An 18,041-nucleotide genomic window follows, 5' to 3' on the forward strand; every position below is an offset into this window, starting at 1 on the left:
ATGAAATTGTGTCCCCTGTTTCTAGACTCCCCAACCAGGGGAATCATCCTACCTGCATCTACCCTGCCTATCCCTTTAAGTATTTTGTAGGATTCAATGATGTCACCTCTTATTCATCAAAACTCGAGAGAATACAGGCCCAGTTTCCCCAACCTCTTTTCACAGGACAGTCCCACCACCCCAGGAACAAGTCTAGTGAACCAGGAACTCTTCTTTGCATTCAACCGTCTGGCCAAAGCATTTGACTCAGTAAATCTGAGGCTTATGCTCCAGAGAGTGCATATCCAAGAAACTTCACCACAGTCCTGCAATCACTCTGTGATGATATGACAATAAGTCTTGAGTGGGAGATCTAAAACAGATGCTTTCATAGTTTGGATCGGGGTCAAGCAGGGCTGTGTGAAAGCCCCCATATGAATTACAATTTACCTGACAGTGGCTATTTAATGCAAAGATCAACTGCCCTCTGGAGTGAGTATTACATGCCACCTAGATGGAAAATTCTTTAATCTCAGTCACTTTCATGTCAAGATTAAACTGACCACAATAGACAGGTGCGATTTACATTTTCCAGATGACTACAGTGTCGCTGCCCACTCTACCAGATTTGCAAGCCACTCTCTATCTCAATTCTACATACAAGAAACTCAGTCTGCCCTTAAATGCCATCAAAACAAGACTCAATTCAAACTACACCTAGTCAGCAATCTCCCATATATGTTGAAGGAGAGACTCTGGAACATGCTGAGCACTTCTCATAGCAGCCACGTCTCTCAAAAAGCCACCATTGACAAGGAGATCCAACACCACATCAGCTGTGCCAGTTCAAGCTTCTACAAGCTACAGCAGCGGGGGTTTGACAACAAAACGCCCCACAAGTCAACAGAAGTCCTAGTGTACAGAGCAGCTGTCATCATCACACTCTTGTACTGCAGTGAGACCTGGACTGTGCATCGGCGACACACAAGGGTGACCTTCGCCACATCCTCTGGGTTCTATGCGAGGGCTGTCAAACACTAGGATTCTTCTTGAAGCCAACTCCACAAGCATTCAGGCAAAACCCCAGCAAAATCAAATTCAATGGATTGGGCATTTTCTCATGTTTCAAATGGCCAGCATTCCAGGGAGGACAAAGAAAACACTTCAAAGATACTCTGAAGCACTCACTGAAGTGAGGCAATATTGACATTAATGACCGGGAGAAGCTTGCTACCAATCGTTCAAAATTGTAACAACTTGTCCATTAAGCTTTATCACACTTTGAGTCCAAAAATCTTGATGATGAAGCAAAACAGTGGCAGAGGAGGAAAGAAAAGGAAGCAAATCCTGCACCCTGGATTCCACTACCTCATGGGACATCTTGCCCCATGGTGCTCAAAGATCTCTAGGTTGGGACTGACCCTATGAAGACCCATAGCAGAAACTTATGACCCTGAGTAGACGTCATCCTTAAATCGAGGGACTGGTGACAACAACGACAATCTCCTGCATAGATGATGATTACAGAATTCCTAAGCAGATCTTCTATGGAGAACTGTCTCAGGGCAATAACATCAAGGTGGTCAGTACAAATGATACAAGGACACTTAAAAAAAAAATGCTTTACAACCTTCTGCATTGCAGACCACCTCTCTTGGGAAAATGCTGCAGCCAACTGGACCATATGGAGGCAAGCACTCAAATTTGGTTCAGCATGCTTCTAGGGCCATCTACGCCAAGTCCCAAATACCCAGAGGAAGGCACAGCTGCAGAGGTTCCCCCAAGCACCAATGACAACAATATGAATTGCCAGCTCGATGGATGTTTTGGCAGGTACCACATCGGACTCTTCTGTCACGGGCAAAAATTTGGCAAATGAAGTAAAATGTGGGAAAGTGAGAGGTTGTCCACTTTGACAGGAAGAACAGAAAAGCAAAATATTATTTAAATGGAGAGAAACTGCAGAATGCTGCAGTACAGAGATATCTGAGTGTCCTTATATATGCATCGCAAAAAGTTAGCATGCAGGTATATACAAGGCTATGGGCCTAGTGCTGGAAAATGGGATTAGAATAATTAGGCACTTGTTTGACTGGCGCAGACAAGATGGGCCAAAGGGCCTTTTTCTGTGCTGTAGACCTCGATGACTCTATGAGGTACAGCAGGTAATTAGGAAAGAAAATGGAATGAATGTTGGTCTTTATTGCAAGGGGGTTTGAGCATAAAAGTAGGGAAGTCTTGCTACAACGGTACAGGGCATTGGTAAGACTGCACCTAGACTACGACAGTTTTGGTCACCTTATTTAAGAAGGGCTATACTTGCATTGGAAGCAGTTCAGAGAAGATTCAATAGGCTGTCTTATGAGGAAAGATTAAGCAGGTTGGGTCTATGCTCATTGGAGTTTAAAAGAATGAGAGGTGATCTTATTGAACATTTGAGATTCTGAGGGGGCTTTATAGGATAGATGCTGAGAGGATGTTTCCCCTCTTTGGGGAATGAAGAACAAAGGGCACAGATAAAAAAATAAGGGGTCCTCCACTTAAGATGGAAATTCCCCAGAGACTAGTAGAGACTGGGTCATTCAATATATTCAAGGCTGAATTAAACACGTTTTTGATCTACAAGGGAGTCGAGGGCTATGGCGGTGGTGGTGGGGAGTGGAGTTAAGACCACAATCAGATGAGCCACAATCTTAGTGAATGGCAAAGCAGGCTCAAAGGTCTGAATGGCCTACTCCTGCTCCTCTTTCATATTTCATATGATCTTAAGTCACCAAAGACAATAAAATCATTTACAGCCTGGACATACTCAAACCGTTAGTCACACAAATCAAAATTGAACTCCTTGCCCCACAAAACAAAATCAAAGCAGCCCACTGATGCTCTCTCCATTATTTTGTGGTCACCATTAACACCACACTGTGATCAATTGTTATTGCAGTACTATTACTGGAAACTCACTTCCAAACTCCCACCCCATCACTAGCTAATTGCCAAAGCCACCAAGCTGAATTCCAACTGGCAACCCAGCCAATAAAAATTGCTGAACTCCAATGCCAACTGAGTTTCAAATACAAACTCAGGTTGCAACCAGATCTACTGGCACAGCCACCAAGACTGTCACATCCTGTAAGCGTAATCTTCAAGTTCTAAAGCAACTGCATTTACAAATTCTGAACCTGTCCCTTTAAATGTTACTCTGAATTTTTGATAATTTGGATATTACACACTAAATTGAACAAATATGTATGGCCTGGAGTTTCCTCAGAGCTGCTCCAGCCTAGTCACTGTAATTTTGCCACAAATGTGATGGAAAATCTGTTTAGATGCTAAAACAGGTTTTTCTCCACATTTCCGATGAGGTTATGACAGCAGCATGGGAGTACTTCAAAGGAAATTCCCAGCCCATGAGCGAGACAGTCAGTGACAGAGCATAAGGTTCAATGTCCTGAACAGAATAGATTACATTTTTATAGAATTAGCAAAAATTTGGATTTCTATTTGAGGAATTAAATCAAATGTATAACTTAAATAACATCTTAATACTACAGGGTTTGTTTTAGTGTGTTCTAGTGTATAACGTCAGTTATCAACTGCAACACAAACAAAAACTGAACAACTTAGGAAACAAGAGGTCAGCATTCTTCATTTGACAGCACAGCAAGATATTGTACACTTTTTGGCAGTAACATTCTAAAACCACATGCAAATCTATTTTTGTAGTAAACATGTCTGCAACAATGGATAATTGTAATAACGTTCCGTAAAGTGAAATGATATCTGGCTTTTATGCATCAGACACATTCTGAATTTAGGAAATAGTAATTTATAATTTCTGCTAAAGCCCACCTATTTATAACCTCTCATGTTCTGCATCCTTAGATATAGCTCCACACAAAATAACATTAATCTACATTATCCGATATTATATGGTGCATTTTCTCTATTTGTGCCTCTCTTGCTTCTCTTCTGTTCTCCATTTTTTCCCCCCACTTTGATTCACAATACCCACTGCTAAGTTGGCATCCCTTCCTGTTCAAAGCTCCCAATTCCAATATCAGAAAAATAATTTACAATTGTAAACTGCCAGACAAAGTCAAAGGGTGTTACATCTTTGTATGACATAATTCTGGCTATACACCAATTTCAAAATTATTTGAGGTGGAAGAACACTCATCTTATTTTAGGTTTCTCTAAGTTAAGTCATAACACTAATGTTTAAGAACATTAATGCCTGTCATTATACGTTCATGAATTACATTAAAATAGACAGTGGCATCTATAAGCATTATTCATTCTTAAAATAACAGACAATCCCCTATTTAAAATGGCGGAGCATCATAAACCACATTGGTCCTGACAGCTTCTCTGCTAACTCCAGCGCAGATATCAGCAAAAATGTGACAGTGAGATTATTACATATGATACATTAAGAAACACTGCTAGAACATTAGATCAGACTGAATGTGTGGACTGGAGGAGGAGAGGGAAATGGTTTAGCCATGCTACAATTAACTCATCCATGTTAAAATGGGTGTGCCAACTGATTTACAAGACTACTCCTCTATTATTATTGTACCTTAATTAAAATGGTACAAACTATTGTGCAAATATATAGACAGTATAAGGAAGTTTGTCATTTCTGGAATATTCTCAATGATTTTGGATTTGTTGAAGATTGATACATACAAGTACTCATTCCAAGCCAGCAATTTGGATAGCAACACAGCTAGTCAAAGAAAGAAACATCCTGAAGAATCAGTCTGCAACACAAAGGGCATCACAGCCTTAGCTCAGTGGTAGCACTCCCACATTAATCTGTAGTTTGTGCATTCAACTCTGATTCCAGAAACTTCAGCACATAATCTAAGATGACACATCAGTGCAGAACTGAGGGAGAGCTACACTGTCAGAGGTGCTGTCTTTCAGGTGAGGTAAGATGAGGCTACGCTTGACAGTAAGGCACCATTTGACCGAGTGTGGCATCAAGGAGCCTTAGCAAAATTGAAGTCAATGGAAATCAGGGGGATAACTCTCCATTGGTTGGAGCTATACATAGCACAAAGGAAGATGGTTGTGGTTCTTAAGGGCTAATCATCTCAGCCAATCATCTTCAGCTGCTACAATGACCTTCCTTCCATCATAAGGTCAGAAGTGGGGATATTCATTGATAATTGCACAATGTTCAGAATCATTCTCAGCTCCTCAGATACTGAAACAGTCCATATGCAGCAAGGCCTGGACAACATTCAGGCTTGGGCTGATGTGGCAAGTAACATTCGCACCACCCAAGTGCCAGGCAATGGCCATCTTCACCAAGAGGGAATTTAACCATTGCCCCCTTGACATTCAACGTTATTAGTGAATCCCCCAAAATCAACATCCTACAGCCATATTAACACTGGTCAAAAGGGCCAGACAGAGGCTGGGAATTCTGCAGTGAGTAACTCATATCTGATCCTGACCCCCACCCCCTTAAAGCTTGCCCCAATATGCAAGGGGCAAGTCAGGAGTGTGATCAAATACTTTCCACGTGCCTGAAGGAGTTCATCTCCAACAACACTCAAGAAGCTTGACACTACCCAGGACAAAGCAGTCTACTTGATTGGTGTCCCATCCACCACCTAAAACATTCACTCCTTCCACCACCAGTGCACAGTGGCCATCACGCCATTTAGAAGTTGCACAGCAGCAACTTGCCAAGAATTCTTCAACCGCACCTTCCAAACCTGCAACCTGTACTACCAAGAACAACAAAGACAGCAGATACATGGGAACACCACCACCTGCAAGTTCCCCTCCAAGTCACTCACCATCCTAACTTGGAACTATATTGCTGTTCCTTCACAGTCACTGGTCAAAATCCTAGAACTCCCTCCCTAACAGCACTGTGGGTGTACCTACACCACATGGATTGCAATTCAAGGCGACAGCTCACCACCATTCTCAAGGGCAATTAGAGAGGGGAACAAGTGTTTGCCTTCCCAGCGACACCCACATCCCGAGGCAGAATAAAAAGCAAATAAGATGTTAATCCAGAAACCCATCTACCCCGCTCAGATGGATAGGAAGGGTCCGATAGCACTATTCAAAGAAGAATAAAAGTGCTCTCCTGGTGTCCTGGTCTATATTTATCCTCCACCAACATGACAAAAAAGCTGATTATCTGTTTAATGTCTCTTTGCTGCTTGTTGGGCCTAGCTGTGCTTAAATTGGCTGCCTTGTTTCTTGCAATACAACAGTGACTACACTTCAGAAGTACTTCATTGGCTGTTAAGGCAAAAGGATGAGAAGTAGTGTCATTTTTTAAATAGTAGACTATGTGGAAGAATACTGTTATTATTGTTGTGGGTCTGGACTTAAAGATAATGCTGGAGGCAATGCTGTCAGCAAACTATCTTTTAGTGAACATTCTACTATTTACAGTACAGACTCAGCACAAGGCTGTACATAGAACTATCCCTCACATGCTCTGCTTTCATGTAATCTTATGTCACTGATGATTTATACTATATATTTACATATTTAACAACCTTTTATACTACAAATACTGTCATGATGTGATGTGTGCATCTGTATTATTAATTTTTAATTTCATTGGCTGATCAAGTATACAGACTTTTTTGAAACAGTCACTGACTTGAGATGGTTGCCACAGGTCACCTGACATGTCTGGTATTACACGTTGGTCAGTTTCTGGAAGTTTCCAATGTGGATTTTGACATTTGCCAAACCTCCTATGGAATTGCACACCTGCTGATGTCAAGAATTACTTCAAAAACTAAACCTTGTAACTGACTTACATTTCTATAAGCTAGCTTTCAGGCAGAGACAGAAGGTCTACCAGGACAATGCCTATATAGGTGTTGAAATGTTCTTCATAACTCATCACAGGGAAGAATGGTCTATTCAGAAAAGATAGCTGGGATATTAAAGAAATTAATCTCTAGGCCATAACACAATAGCCAAGGTCTGTCCAGACATGAGCTAATCAATTAGTTTCTGTGTGGAATACACAACTGATTAAAGGGAGAGGTCATTTGACTAGAATAATCATATTGAAATGTCTTTTATTACAGCACCCTGGTTGTTTTAGTCCAGAAAAAGTTGTCCACTGAAACAATAACATAATTTCTCTCTCCATACTGTTCTTAAGTTCAAGTCTCTATCTCTGATACATTTTTGAATCCATCACAAAGATAGTGAATTTCAATCAAAAGGAACCTCAGGTGCAATAGCATCCACTTTTGGGAAAGATAAATGATGGTTTAAAAGAGACTGCCTCCAGAAATTGCAGTTTACATCGGCCTCAACCCCACTGGGATTTTAAGGCCATTGTGAAAAATCTGCCTGAGCCACAAACAGCAAAGGAATCAAGCACTGAACTCTCTGTTTTTTTACCTTTTAATATTGAATCTTAGGCCAGGATTTCACACCCCACCCCCCCATCCCCCCCTCCATGGGACTGAAGAGTGGGCACGCAGAGGAGCGCCTCAGATCAGCACCCCCAAAGCCATTTTACATGGGCGGGCCAATTAAGGCCCGCCTAGCGTGGCATCCGCATGGAAGCGCTGTGCGCTCCCTGTGCAGGCAAGGGGGTGTCCCTAAACCCGAAAGCGCACTCTTTCGCGCATGCGCACGAAAGAACACACTCATCTCCCTGAGGCTAAGTGCTGCCTCAGGGGGATCAGCTCTGCTGTCAAAAATATTAATAGAGAAAAAAAAATTCCCTCACATGTACCCTCGTGACACTGTCACATGAGTTGGGACATGTCCATAACTTCTAAAAACACTTTAATTCATTTTTAAAAAACCTACATGAAACCTCATCCCGCCCGTGGATGAGGTTTCATGTTTTTTCTAATGCCCGCCAGGGCTCCTGGCCTGCCTGCCAATCTTAAGGTTGGACGGGCTGAAAATTTAAATGGGGCGCGGTGACGTCTGGAGTTCCACCCGACGTCACCATGTGTCATTCTATGCGTCAGCGAGCGGGCCTCGCGCCCCACTCGCCAATGGGAAAATCCTGGCCTTAATGTGACCAAAAGTTAACCACTTCTACTATATAGCTATAATTTTGCATGCTTTTTATTCTGTGTCGGTTGCAAAAGTTGGGACATGTGTGTAACTTTTAAATGTATTTAAATCTTTACCTGGGTGGGCTTTTAGCACAATAAAAAGTAATTTCTCTGTTTAAACTCAAGAAAGCCTGTCAGACTGAGTTATTTGCAATCAGCATGCAAATGGTTAAAAATTACAAAAATATTCTTTTATGATCAATCGAGGAGTGGGAAAGAAAGGCTGAGTCCTGACAGGTGCCCTCAAAAGTCGTAACATTACAGACAGGGAAAATTGCAATAAACAAATATGACTCTGGCAGTTATTGAAGTTTTCTTTATTTCAAGTAAACCTTTACAGGTAATGCCCAAATAGGTCACGAGTTAAATTTACACAATATCTTTCATTGGTTTATTTGTTAGAATTATAAAAGATAACAGCGCAGAAGTAAGCCATGTAGCCCAATAACTGTGGCTATCTTTGGTCACTGAGAAATAAAGGAAATATTCAAGCCTGGAGGCAATAAAGAGAGCAAAAAGGTAGTCGTGGAAAAGGTGGGGCCTTTCAAGATGAACAAGTAAATCATCTTGTGGAGCGAGAAGGTAAGGCTGAGGCACAAAATGAATAATTTGCATCTATTTTCACTAAAGAGCAGAATCAGGCCTATGTGAAAGTAAACAAGGGGATAGAGGAACTGCATTGGGTAAAATAGATAAAAAGGAAGTACTTAAAAGGTTGGCAGTGCTCAAAGTAGAAAAGTCACCGGGCCAGAAAGGATGTATCCTGTGATGCTGAGGGAAGTAATGGTGGAGATAGTTGAGGCTTTGGCCACAATCTGTCACTCCTCCTTGGATATGAGAGGTGCCTGAGGACTGGAGGGATGCAAATGTAATGCACCTGTTCAAAACAGGCAGAGAGGTAATCAAGCCAGTAACTCTAGGCCAATCATCCTATCAGAGGTGGAAAACCCTAGAGACTATAATGGGAGACAACACTAATTACCATTTGGAAGAACAATGATGGTCAATTTGGATTTGCTAACTGCAAATTGTTTGACAAATTTGATTGAGTTCTTCGGTGAAACACAGAGGGTTGAAGAAGGTACTATAGTTATTTATGTCTTGTGCATGGACTCTCAAAAGGTGTTAAACAGAGTGCCGCACAGCAAACTTGCAAACAAAAAATTTGAAGCCTGTGGGGTTCAAGGGGTAGTGGCAGCATGGATACAAAACTGGCTGAGACAGAAAGCAGGGGGGTAATTAATGGTGAATGATTCTTTTTCAGGCTTGGGGTGGAGGGCAGTGATGGGGTAAGTGCACAGAAGTGTCCCTTGGGGTTAGGTATTAGGAACATTGCTCATTTTAATGTATATTAATAATTTGGACCTGATATAGGAGGCAAAACGTCAAAGTTTGCCAATGACACAAACTTGGAAATGTGGACAAACTGCTAAAATGGGCAAACGCATGGCAGGTGAAGTTTAACACAGAAATGTGAAGTAACATACAGTGAAATTTCTGCGATCCACCACTGTACCAACCGGAATTCTCTAGGAAAGGAATTTCTGACAGCTCAATTCTTTTTTTAAAATCAACTGCTTGGCTCACAGGTAAACTCATCGTTAAAGTCACAAGAGACAAGGATAAACCAGGAAGTTAAGAGCCAGCATCCAGGAATTTGAAAATTAGGCCAAAAATTGAAGTCAGCTCTCTCGGGCTTCTGTAACGTCTGAGCCACGAGTAAAAGGCAGCACCATCACTCTGGTTGCAGAGTCGGCAACTTGATTACAAAAATTACAAAATTTCACAGTCCTCTTGCAAAATCGTGAGTGTTGGCATGCCTGCGGCTAACAATAAGCCAAATCATAAGTTAACATATCTACGAATGCAGCAAGAGGCTTACTCACAGGCTAATGTATCCACAGAAATGCTGACAGCCTTGTACATTCCTCGCAAAACAAAAACAAAAATACCTGGAAAAACTCAGCAGGTCTGGCAGCAACTGCGGAGAGGGACACAGTTAACGTTTCGAGTCCCAATGACCCTTCAACATTCCTCACATGTGTCCTGGAATTTGAGATGCTCCAATTTCAACAACAGAAGAGCTATTTCCCCACTCTGCCTACAAGGATGGATTGATAAGGTATTGCATATCACGAGATCACCCAGGATTGGTTGAAAATGAAACTCATAGGTAACCGGCATTTTTGATTAACCAGCACCACCCCTTCCCCTGCTGGATAACAAAGATTTTACTGTATTTGGAAGAAAGAATGAAGAGAGGCAATATAAACTAAATTATATCATTTTAAAGCAGTTCAGGAACAGAAACACCTGAGGCTGAATCGTCCCAGATTTACACTAAGTGCGGTAGCGAGTGGGAAAATGACATTTTAACCACCGGCTTCAATGGCAGCTTCTCACGCCATATCGTCCCAAACCCACGCATTAATTATGCATTTGTGGGAAACACGCCGTATCGATGGCAGGTAGTCTCTTGTTCGCCCACCACGCCTTCACCTCACCACATCATCACTCCAGGCACCATAATTAAAGTGCAGCCATGCGCCCACCCCTCAGTGCTTCCAGCCCACAGGAAGGCAGGATGGCCCCAAAAGACAAAAAGACTACAGCCCCCTACTTCAGTGACACATCCCTCGAGCGCCTTTTGAATGACGTGGAGACCTGCCGTAGTGTCCTCTCCCCTGGCTCTGGCCGCAGGATGGGCAGCTGCATCACCAATCCAGCATGGGAGACAGTGGCAGCGGTGGTCAGCGCCAATGCCCTGCAAAGAAGGACAGCCGCCCAATGCTGCTACAGGATAAATGGTCTCATCCATTCCGCCAGGGTAACTCTGTCTTCTCATCACTCTCCACTCTCACACTCTCAAACCCATCAGACATCCATAGGGATCTCACACCTCAAGAGACAACACCACTAATGCTCTCACACACCCGCACATCTCCGCTGGGCTCATATTCTCTCAAGCTTGCGTCCTCATCCTGTCAATGGCTCCCCTCGCCAGACAAACATTCCACGCAGTGCCATGTGTGCTGCTCACACTCTCTCCATCTATTTCCAAGCAGGAGAAGCCTGCTCACATCAGCAAGGAAGGGTCCTAGACCGGGGGGTGGAGTGGCCAACATTAGGCCCCTCACTCACTTTAAGGAGCATGCCATCGCGCTGACTAGTGAAGACATGGACCGTGCCATGGTGACGGTGAGGTCAACGGTGAACACCCACCTGAGGAACCTGCACCACATCATCCCTCTCTCAACACAGATGTGAGTGCTCTCTCTCCTGCTTTTGACTCTGCTGATATGCACTAATTATCTCCACTTTGGATCACAGGGAGCTCTGCCAAGCAACCGACGCCTTCAGCCAGCCAGTCCTTCAACTCCATCCAGGTCCTCACCTCCAGCCAAGAGGACACCTCCTCCAGTGAAGAGCTGGAAATAAGCAGCCTGGAAGACCTGTTACAGAGCTTGCCTACACCTTCCACCAGCACAGAGACACACACCTCGATGGGACCTAAATCTCATGGGAACATCACACAGAGTTGTTGGAAGCCCTCAACAGAGTGGCACGTAAGTCGGAGAAGTGTATCGGTCTGCTCTCTAGTGAAATGGCGCCCACATGTGCATATATGGAGGTCTCCACGGGGAGGATGGCGGACGCCATGGTGACGCTGGTCCAGCAGAACGCGGAGGTGTGTGCAGACCTGCACTCCATCATGGGAGCCATGGGTGAGTTCCTGCAGTGGCAACACAAGAGGGAAACGGGGCACCTCAACATCCCGCCAGGTGCTCCTTCCCCTCAAGGAGTCAGGCCGGAGCCCCCAGGCACCCGAAGGGAGGAGGCGCGGCAACTGGAGACCCCTGGGTCGTCCACTGAGTAATCTCAGAGGCTGTCCTCTCCCTCCAAGTCCCTTTTGTCTATGAGCCCCTCAACCTCATCCTCTGTTACCACAGAGGGAACAGCTGGCTAACGAGCGATTCTGGAGGGAGAAGTGTGTATGTGGCAAGACCCTTCAGAGCTTCACGCAAGATCTCTCCCACACATGTGAATCCTTCCCCTATCACACTAATCTCACTATCCTGAGCATTTTCAATGCTGCCTGCTGGGGTTTACTTTTAGTATTCCGCCCACCGAATGATCACAGTCCCCTGCAGCACCTGATCTCGCGCACCATGACTCTCGATTCACTTTCGATTTAGACAAGCACGGTCATTGTTCATTTTCTTGTGCACTCCTCCCGTCTTTTCCCCTCCTCCAGTCATCCATTTCCTTTCCCCCATCACTGTTGATGCCCCTGACATCACCTTCCATCTCCCCTCCATGACCTACCAGCTACAACCCTTTTCTTTCAAGGATGTCCAGGTGAATGTGCACATTCCCTTTGTTCCCGAAAATCCCACCATCTCCCATCCACATTAGCCTGCCGACCTCCTCCTTCCCACCCCCAGGGTCTGTATCTGCCTCAGACTCCCTGTGAGCCACCCTCACCATTCCGTCCACCACAACCGTCGAACTCTCACCCTCCAACCCTACTGCCTCACTCTGCCCTCAGTCATTCGCAACATTCCCTCATATCATGCCCACCCTCAGTTTGCTCCCCATGAAACTGATTTCTGGCCTTCCCACCATATTCTCCGCTCACGTCATCGAACACACCCAACGCCAGCGGTCACGGAAAATTCCACCCCTGGTGTCTTACATGCATAAATCCTTGAAAGTGGCAGGACAAATTGAGAAGGTTGTTCAAAAAGGCATATGGAATCCTGGGATCTGCATAATAAAGGCATAGAACACAAAATCAAGAAAGTAATGCTAATCCTTATAAATCACTGGTTAAGCTTCATATCAAATGTGACCTTTTCTGGGCACCGCATGATAGAAAGGATGCAAAGGAGACGACTTACCAGAATGAGGGTCAAGTAGTTCAAGATATGTAGAGAGAAGACAGGTGCTGGGATTGTTAGAGAGGTTAGAAGGTTAATAAAGTTTCATGAAATGGAGGGTTTTTTTTATGAGCAGATAGGGACAACCAGTGGCAGGAGGATTCATAATCAGAAAATGCATATTTAAGGCAAACAGAAAAATAATCAAGGGGAAGATGAGCAGAAATGTTGAGTTATGATTTGGAATGTACTGCCTGATAGGGTGGTGGAAACAGGTTCAACAGTAACTTTCTAAAGGGAATTAGATATATAGTTTAAAAGGAAAACTTGCAGGGTTATTGTGAAACAGCATAGGGAATGGGACTAATTGGTAGCTTTTCAGAGAGCTGGCAGAGGCCTGAGGAACAGAACAGTCTCCTTTATGGCTGTAAAATTCTAAGAGCCACAAGACTGAACCCTGGCGATAAGGGTTTAATTTATGAGGAACGACTGGCTCAATAGGAGATACCCAAGACATAATTTGAAAAATAAAGAGAGTCAATGATATGGAAAAAGTTAATCGAGAATACTACTTCATATTAAACAGGGGAAGTTATTAATAAATAATTTTAAAACCGATATTAGAGGGATCAACAATTAAAATGGAATTCTGAGCAAATTGGGAGTGATGAAAATCCTGAATCATTTAAGAAACAATTAGATGACGTAAGGGGGAGCAAAGGATTGTTTGGATAGATGAATGTGTGCAAGAGTCTCTCTCATCTGTAGATGTCTTGTGAACTCTATGCTGATGTTTCCTTCCCCCATGAGTCTCCTAGATTAATCCAATTCCCCTTTGAGGCTCCCTTTTTTTGCCTTCACCTTAAAAGAATTTGTGGACTGTTTCAATAATAGCTTGTGACAAGAGATTTCCAGACCCTCAATATCCATTGTACAAAGGCATTTTATTTAGCCCATGTAATTTACTCAATAATTTTTATCCCTACGGGTACTAATTACCAGATAAACACATTAAGGAGTAAGAAATGAGCAGGCTATGCTGATAGGGATAGATGAAGAGGAGCAGAAGGCGGCTTACATGGAGTATAAACATCAACGTGGACCAGTTGGGCCTAACAGCCTGTTTCTGTGCTGTATATGTAATGTACAAAAGGCAGTTTACTCTCAAAAAGTAATTTTAACAGTTTTAATGTTTGAATCTCATTAGTTAAGAAGTATCAGCAAGAGTTATTCATTCTGCTTGGGTATTTTGGTAACCATCCAAGAGTAGCTCAGTAATATCATTGCTCACAGGGTTCTGAAAAATAGCATTATCAAATTGGTCCTGCGTTAGATGGTGATGGCAAACAAGGAAAAATCTACTCATCCAACCCCAACCTACATTTATAGACACATCTGTCCACAACTACCACATAGTCCTTGTCCGGTTTCATTTTCACAATAAGGACATCCTCCACCATGCAGTGGAGTACAATTATCACAGCAAATGGTACAGACTAAGGGCAGATATAGTAGACCAAAACTGAGCAATACTAGTAACAGAGTTGTATGCAACCACATTCTGTAACCTTGTGCCCCAACGCATCACTCACTCTTATAATATGACTAAGATGGCAGGCGAATCTTAAATCAGAGAGTTTAGAAAGGCAAGCACCAGAAATAATTTAGAACGAGAAACCAAGATATTGAATATATTATCAAGGACTGCCTACATGCCCAACACCAAAAACAGCAGGTTCCACGCCAATAAATCAGGAGGGAGCTTTGGAGATTTACCACATTCAGTGCAGAATGAAGGTGGACAATTGAGCAAGTAACGGGGTAGTTCAAGAAAAAGGTCTACTGCTAGCTTCGCATAATCACAATTAAGTGCAGCCTGTCAGTGTGCCCCATATCCTTTGAGCAAATACATTTTTTAAAACTAACAAGCAATGCCAGAGAAAAGAACGGACATGTGGTTCCAAGCAGCTGGGACAGAAAGGTTATAGCTGCTCTCCTTTGAGAAGCATTTTTTTTTTGTTTCTCTCCTTCCTCTTTTGGCGCAAATGAGAGGGTAGATGGCTGAGCTGCTTCTTGCTGTCTTCCAATGTCATGTTAGAACTGACTGCAATGAAGTGGGTAAGCCTAGCCATCAGGACTTACCCTTTCTCCCCACATTGAGTGCCTAAACTCTGCTTGTTACTTAGCCCCACTCTCCTGGCTGATCAGAAGCTTGCTGCATTTAACAATTGAAATCCCAGTTTCTACTAGCATCCCTAGGAAACAAATATGTCTGAATCATTTGGAAATTAAAGAAAAGGATGATTACTTTTACTAGTTCTCTCAAGAACACCTCATGGAGCTTAACTAAGGAATGCTTAAAAATATCCAGAGATTTTCAACCACTGCAGTTTCCAAATTAAATATGAGAACTCAGGTAAAATATACAAAATCTAGCCATGGCAATTTTGTAAAATTACAAATATACAATGGCATCCATAGAATCCTCATTAAGACAAAAATTAACCCAAATATTTTTGATCCTTTTTCCCCCACTATTGCCCCAATCTGGTTTACCAATTCCTCTATCATCTCCTCTCAGGCTGACAGTTAGCAAATGAAGCAATGCATCATTCGCAATGTTCCCCCACCCCCACCCCCTGCCTCTCAGCCAAGAGTTAAACTTACAGCATAATAAATCCAAAATCATTTTGTCATTCAACTGAAAGCACTTATATCACTTGATTTCTTAATACAGTATACAGGTATGGCCTACTATATTTTTTGAGTGCAGCACTGAAAGAACTAACCACTGCTAAAGAATCATCTTTGAAATGCTGACAGTGGATAAACTCAAATGGTTAGGGTCGTTAGCTTCCAAATGGGCAAGTTACTTTCCATCCATAGGCTGGCAGATCCACCAATATCGCAACATTCATTCCACATTTTTTTTGGAGGGGGGTGGTCAGAGTGTTTCTAATCCAATTTCCTGCTGCCTGATCTGGTGTCTAAACTGTCACTGACTGGGTGCTGTAAGATTTCTCTTATATTTGAGCACTTCAGTAATCAGGCTTCAACCAGGAGTTGTCATGCAGTTTTACACATAAGCTCTGGGCACTGGTGGGGGCTGGTTTGAGGGGTGGGAATGATAACAAAGGCACTTTCAACATACAAGAGCTAGACAGCTGTTTCACATAACGTTCCTGACAAAAGTATGAACTACCAGCATTCAAAATGTTGGCAGAAAGAGTGCATACCAAAAGCCAGCCATATTAATGTCACTCCATTGTTGCTGCTGAATAGAAAAAGCAAAACTATAGTCAAACAGCAGCTAGCTATGCATTTACATTCTGTACACTAAGCCAGGTCATAACACTGGAATGATATAGCTCTAAATCTGGCTTTGCAAAAGAGAACTTAGTGGCACATATCTATGAACATTTCATATCATATCCTACTGTTGAGTAAGCTGTGCTGCATCATTTTCATTCCATCAATAAAAACATTAACCCCTTGCTACAAAATTAACCTGGCATACAAATATTGACTGATTACAATTAATGATTAATTTATTTGAAATCACAGGCAATAGAACACTCCAAATCAGGTACAATACTATGACTGCAATAGAAATAAAACCCAAATCACTCCCCACATATTGCTCACAGTAGCAGGATAGTGAAAAAAATGTATTCTATATAAATTAAAATAACTGAATGCAGTGACTCTGTAGATCAATGCATATCAGCTTACTTACAGCAAAGGGAATGACACCACAGATCCACCATGAATAAAACGGCAATTAATAGGCTCGCATTAAGGGTAATTTTCTTCCATTTTTACACAGCTCTTAAGATACTTAAATACCAAGTCCTTACTTGGTACGATCACATTTATTATTTGCATATATAGATTTTTTTTACTTACAGCTACTACTCCAAGACTTCAGCAGAGACTTGATGCCGATTTCAAAAAACACAGAATCCTGTAGGCTTAACATTATGCCTTTTGATGAGCAGCAGCAACAAGATGATTTACCACAACAGTTTGCCCTGGCTGTGTGTTTATTCCGTCTCAAATTGCTGTCCCCTGACTCCTTTCAAAGGCAGAACGGTTCTGGCCTCAAGTGTCTCTTTCTCATTATCATGCAGTCTTTCTATGTGACGCACATTTTGAGTTCCAGCAATGCTGAATGCAGATGAACTCACAAGCCAGCCAAAAAACTTACTCTACATGGAGGGTAGTTTGAAGGACAATTTCATCTTTCACGGGGCACAACAACATGCACCTTCCGCAAAGACTGAACCATATGATTCACACACAGAGTAGTCTTTAATGGCTGAGTCGAACAACTGTTACCAGCTGCTTCCTATGATGTTGGTAAATACAGTACAGAAGGGTGGCGCTCAGAACTATTGAGAACAAGTGCTTAGTTCTAGCTACCAGAGAAAGGCAAATGCATAGAGTGGAACCACCAAAACACATCTCCTCGCATTGCCTTGTACAACGGGCAACATTTCACAAAGTCACCACTGAAGTACATTCTTTGCCGCTACTTGCTTCTGAAAACCTGGCTGCAGCGCCTCTTCAAAGCAGTACATTACTTCCTACAGCACAGCCCACCCAGTCAATAATCAGCGACTTCTCAGCATGCTTGTGATGACGCATGATACAGCGTCCCACTTAATCTCCCAAAGATAATGCTAGCTGCCTGGCTTTTGCTTGGGGGGGAGGGGAGGAGGAGGGTTTAGGGTGATGCAATCAACACTGTGGCTTTTCAGCCTATAGTGCAGCACGTCAGCTTACCTCACAACAATTTTTCCTGCCTATCTGCTCAAACAAAATTTCTCTCATATTTCACAACTGCAGTAGAACAGAAATAGATTACAATGTTAAATCCCTCAGAAAAGCATTTTTACTTGGATGATTTTTAACTACATAATACACACCATTTTAACATAACATTTTTGTCTCAGCAATTGAATCGTAAATAAACGTTAAAACTATTCAACAGAAGCAATTTATTTTTACCCGAATATTGTCCAATTAAAGGAAAAAAATACTCCCACCTCACTCCCATTCAAAAGGCTTCTGGCAATAAGAACTTTTAAATAAGCATATTAATGCA

General features: G+C 42.6%; 1 protein-coding gene across 11 annotated transcripts in view; it reads right to left on the reverse strand.

Moving 5' to 3' along the window:
* The window catches only part of fryl (furry homolog, like), a 594,162-nt gene that overhangs the window by 468,802 nt on the left and 107,319 nt on the right, over positions 1–18,041 (reverse strand). Inside the window, exon 1 of one of the 11 annotated variants that reach the window (XM_078547589.1) lies at positions 16,841–17,491. The exons of the other annotated variants lie outside the window; for them this stretch is intronic. Within the exon in view, the coding sequence (XP_078403715.1) occupies positions 16,841–16,913 (73 nt within the window). The 5' untranslated portion in view covers positions 16,914–17,491. Of the gene's footprint in view, positions 1–16,840; positions 17,492–18,041 lie in introns of those variants that run through there. 11 annotated transcript variants of the gene reach the window in all.

The sequence above is a fragment of the Cetorhinus maximus genome, chromosome 1 (genome assembly GCF_964194155.1).
Source record: "Cetorhinus maximus chromosome 1, sCetMax3.hap1.1, whole genome shotgun sequence".
Taxonomy (NCBI): domain Eukaryota; kingdom Metazoa; phylum Chordata; class Chondrichthyes; order Lamniformes; family Cetorhinidae; genus Cetorhinus; species Cetorhinus maximus.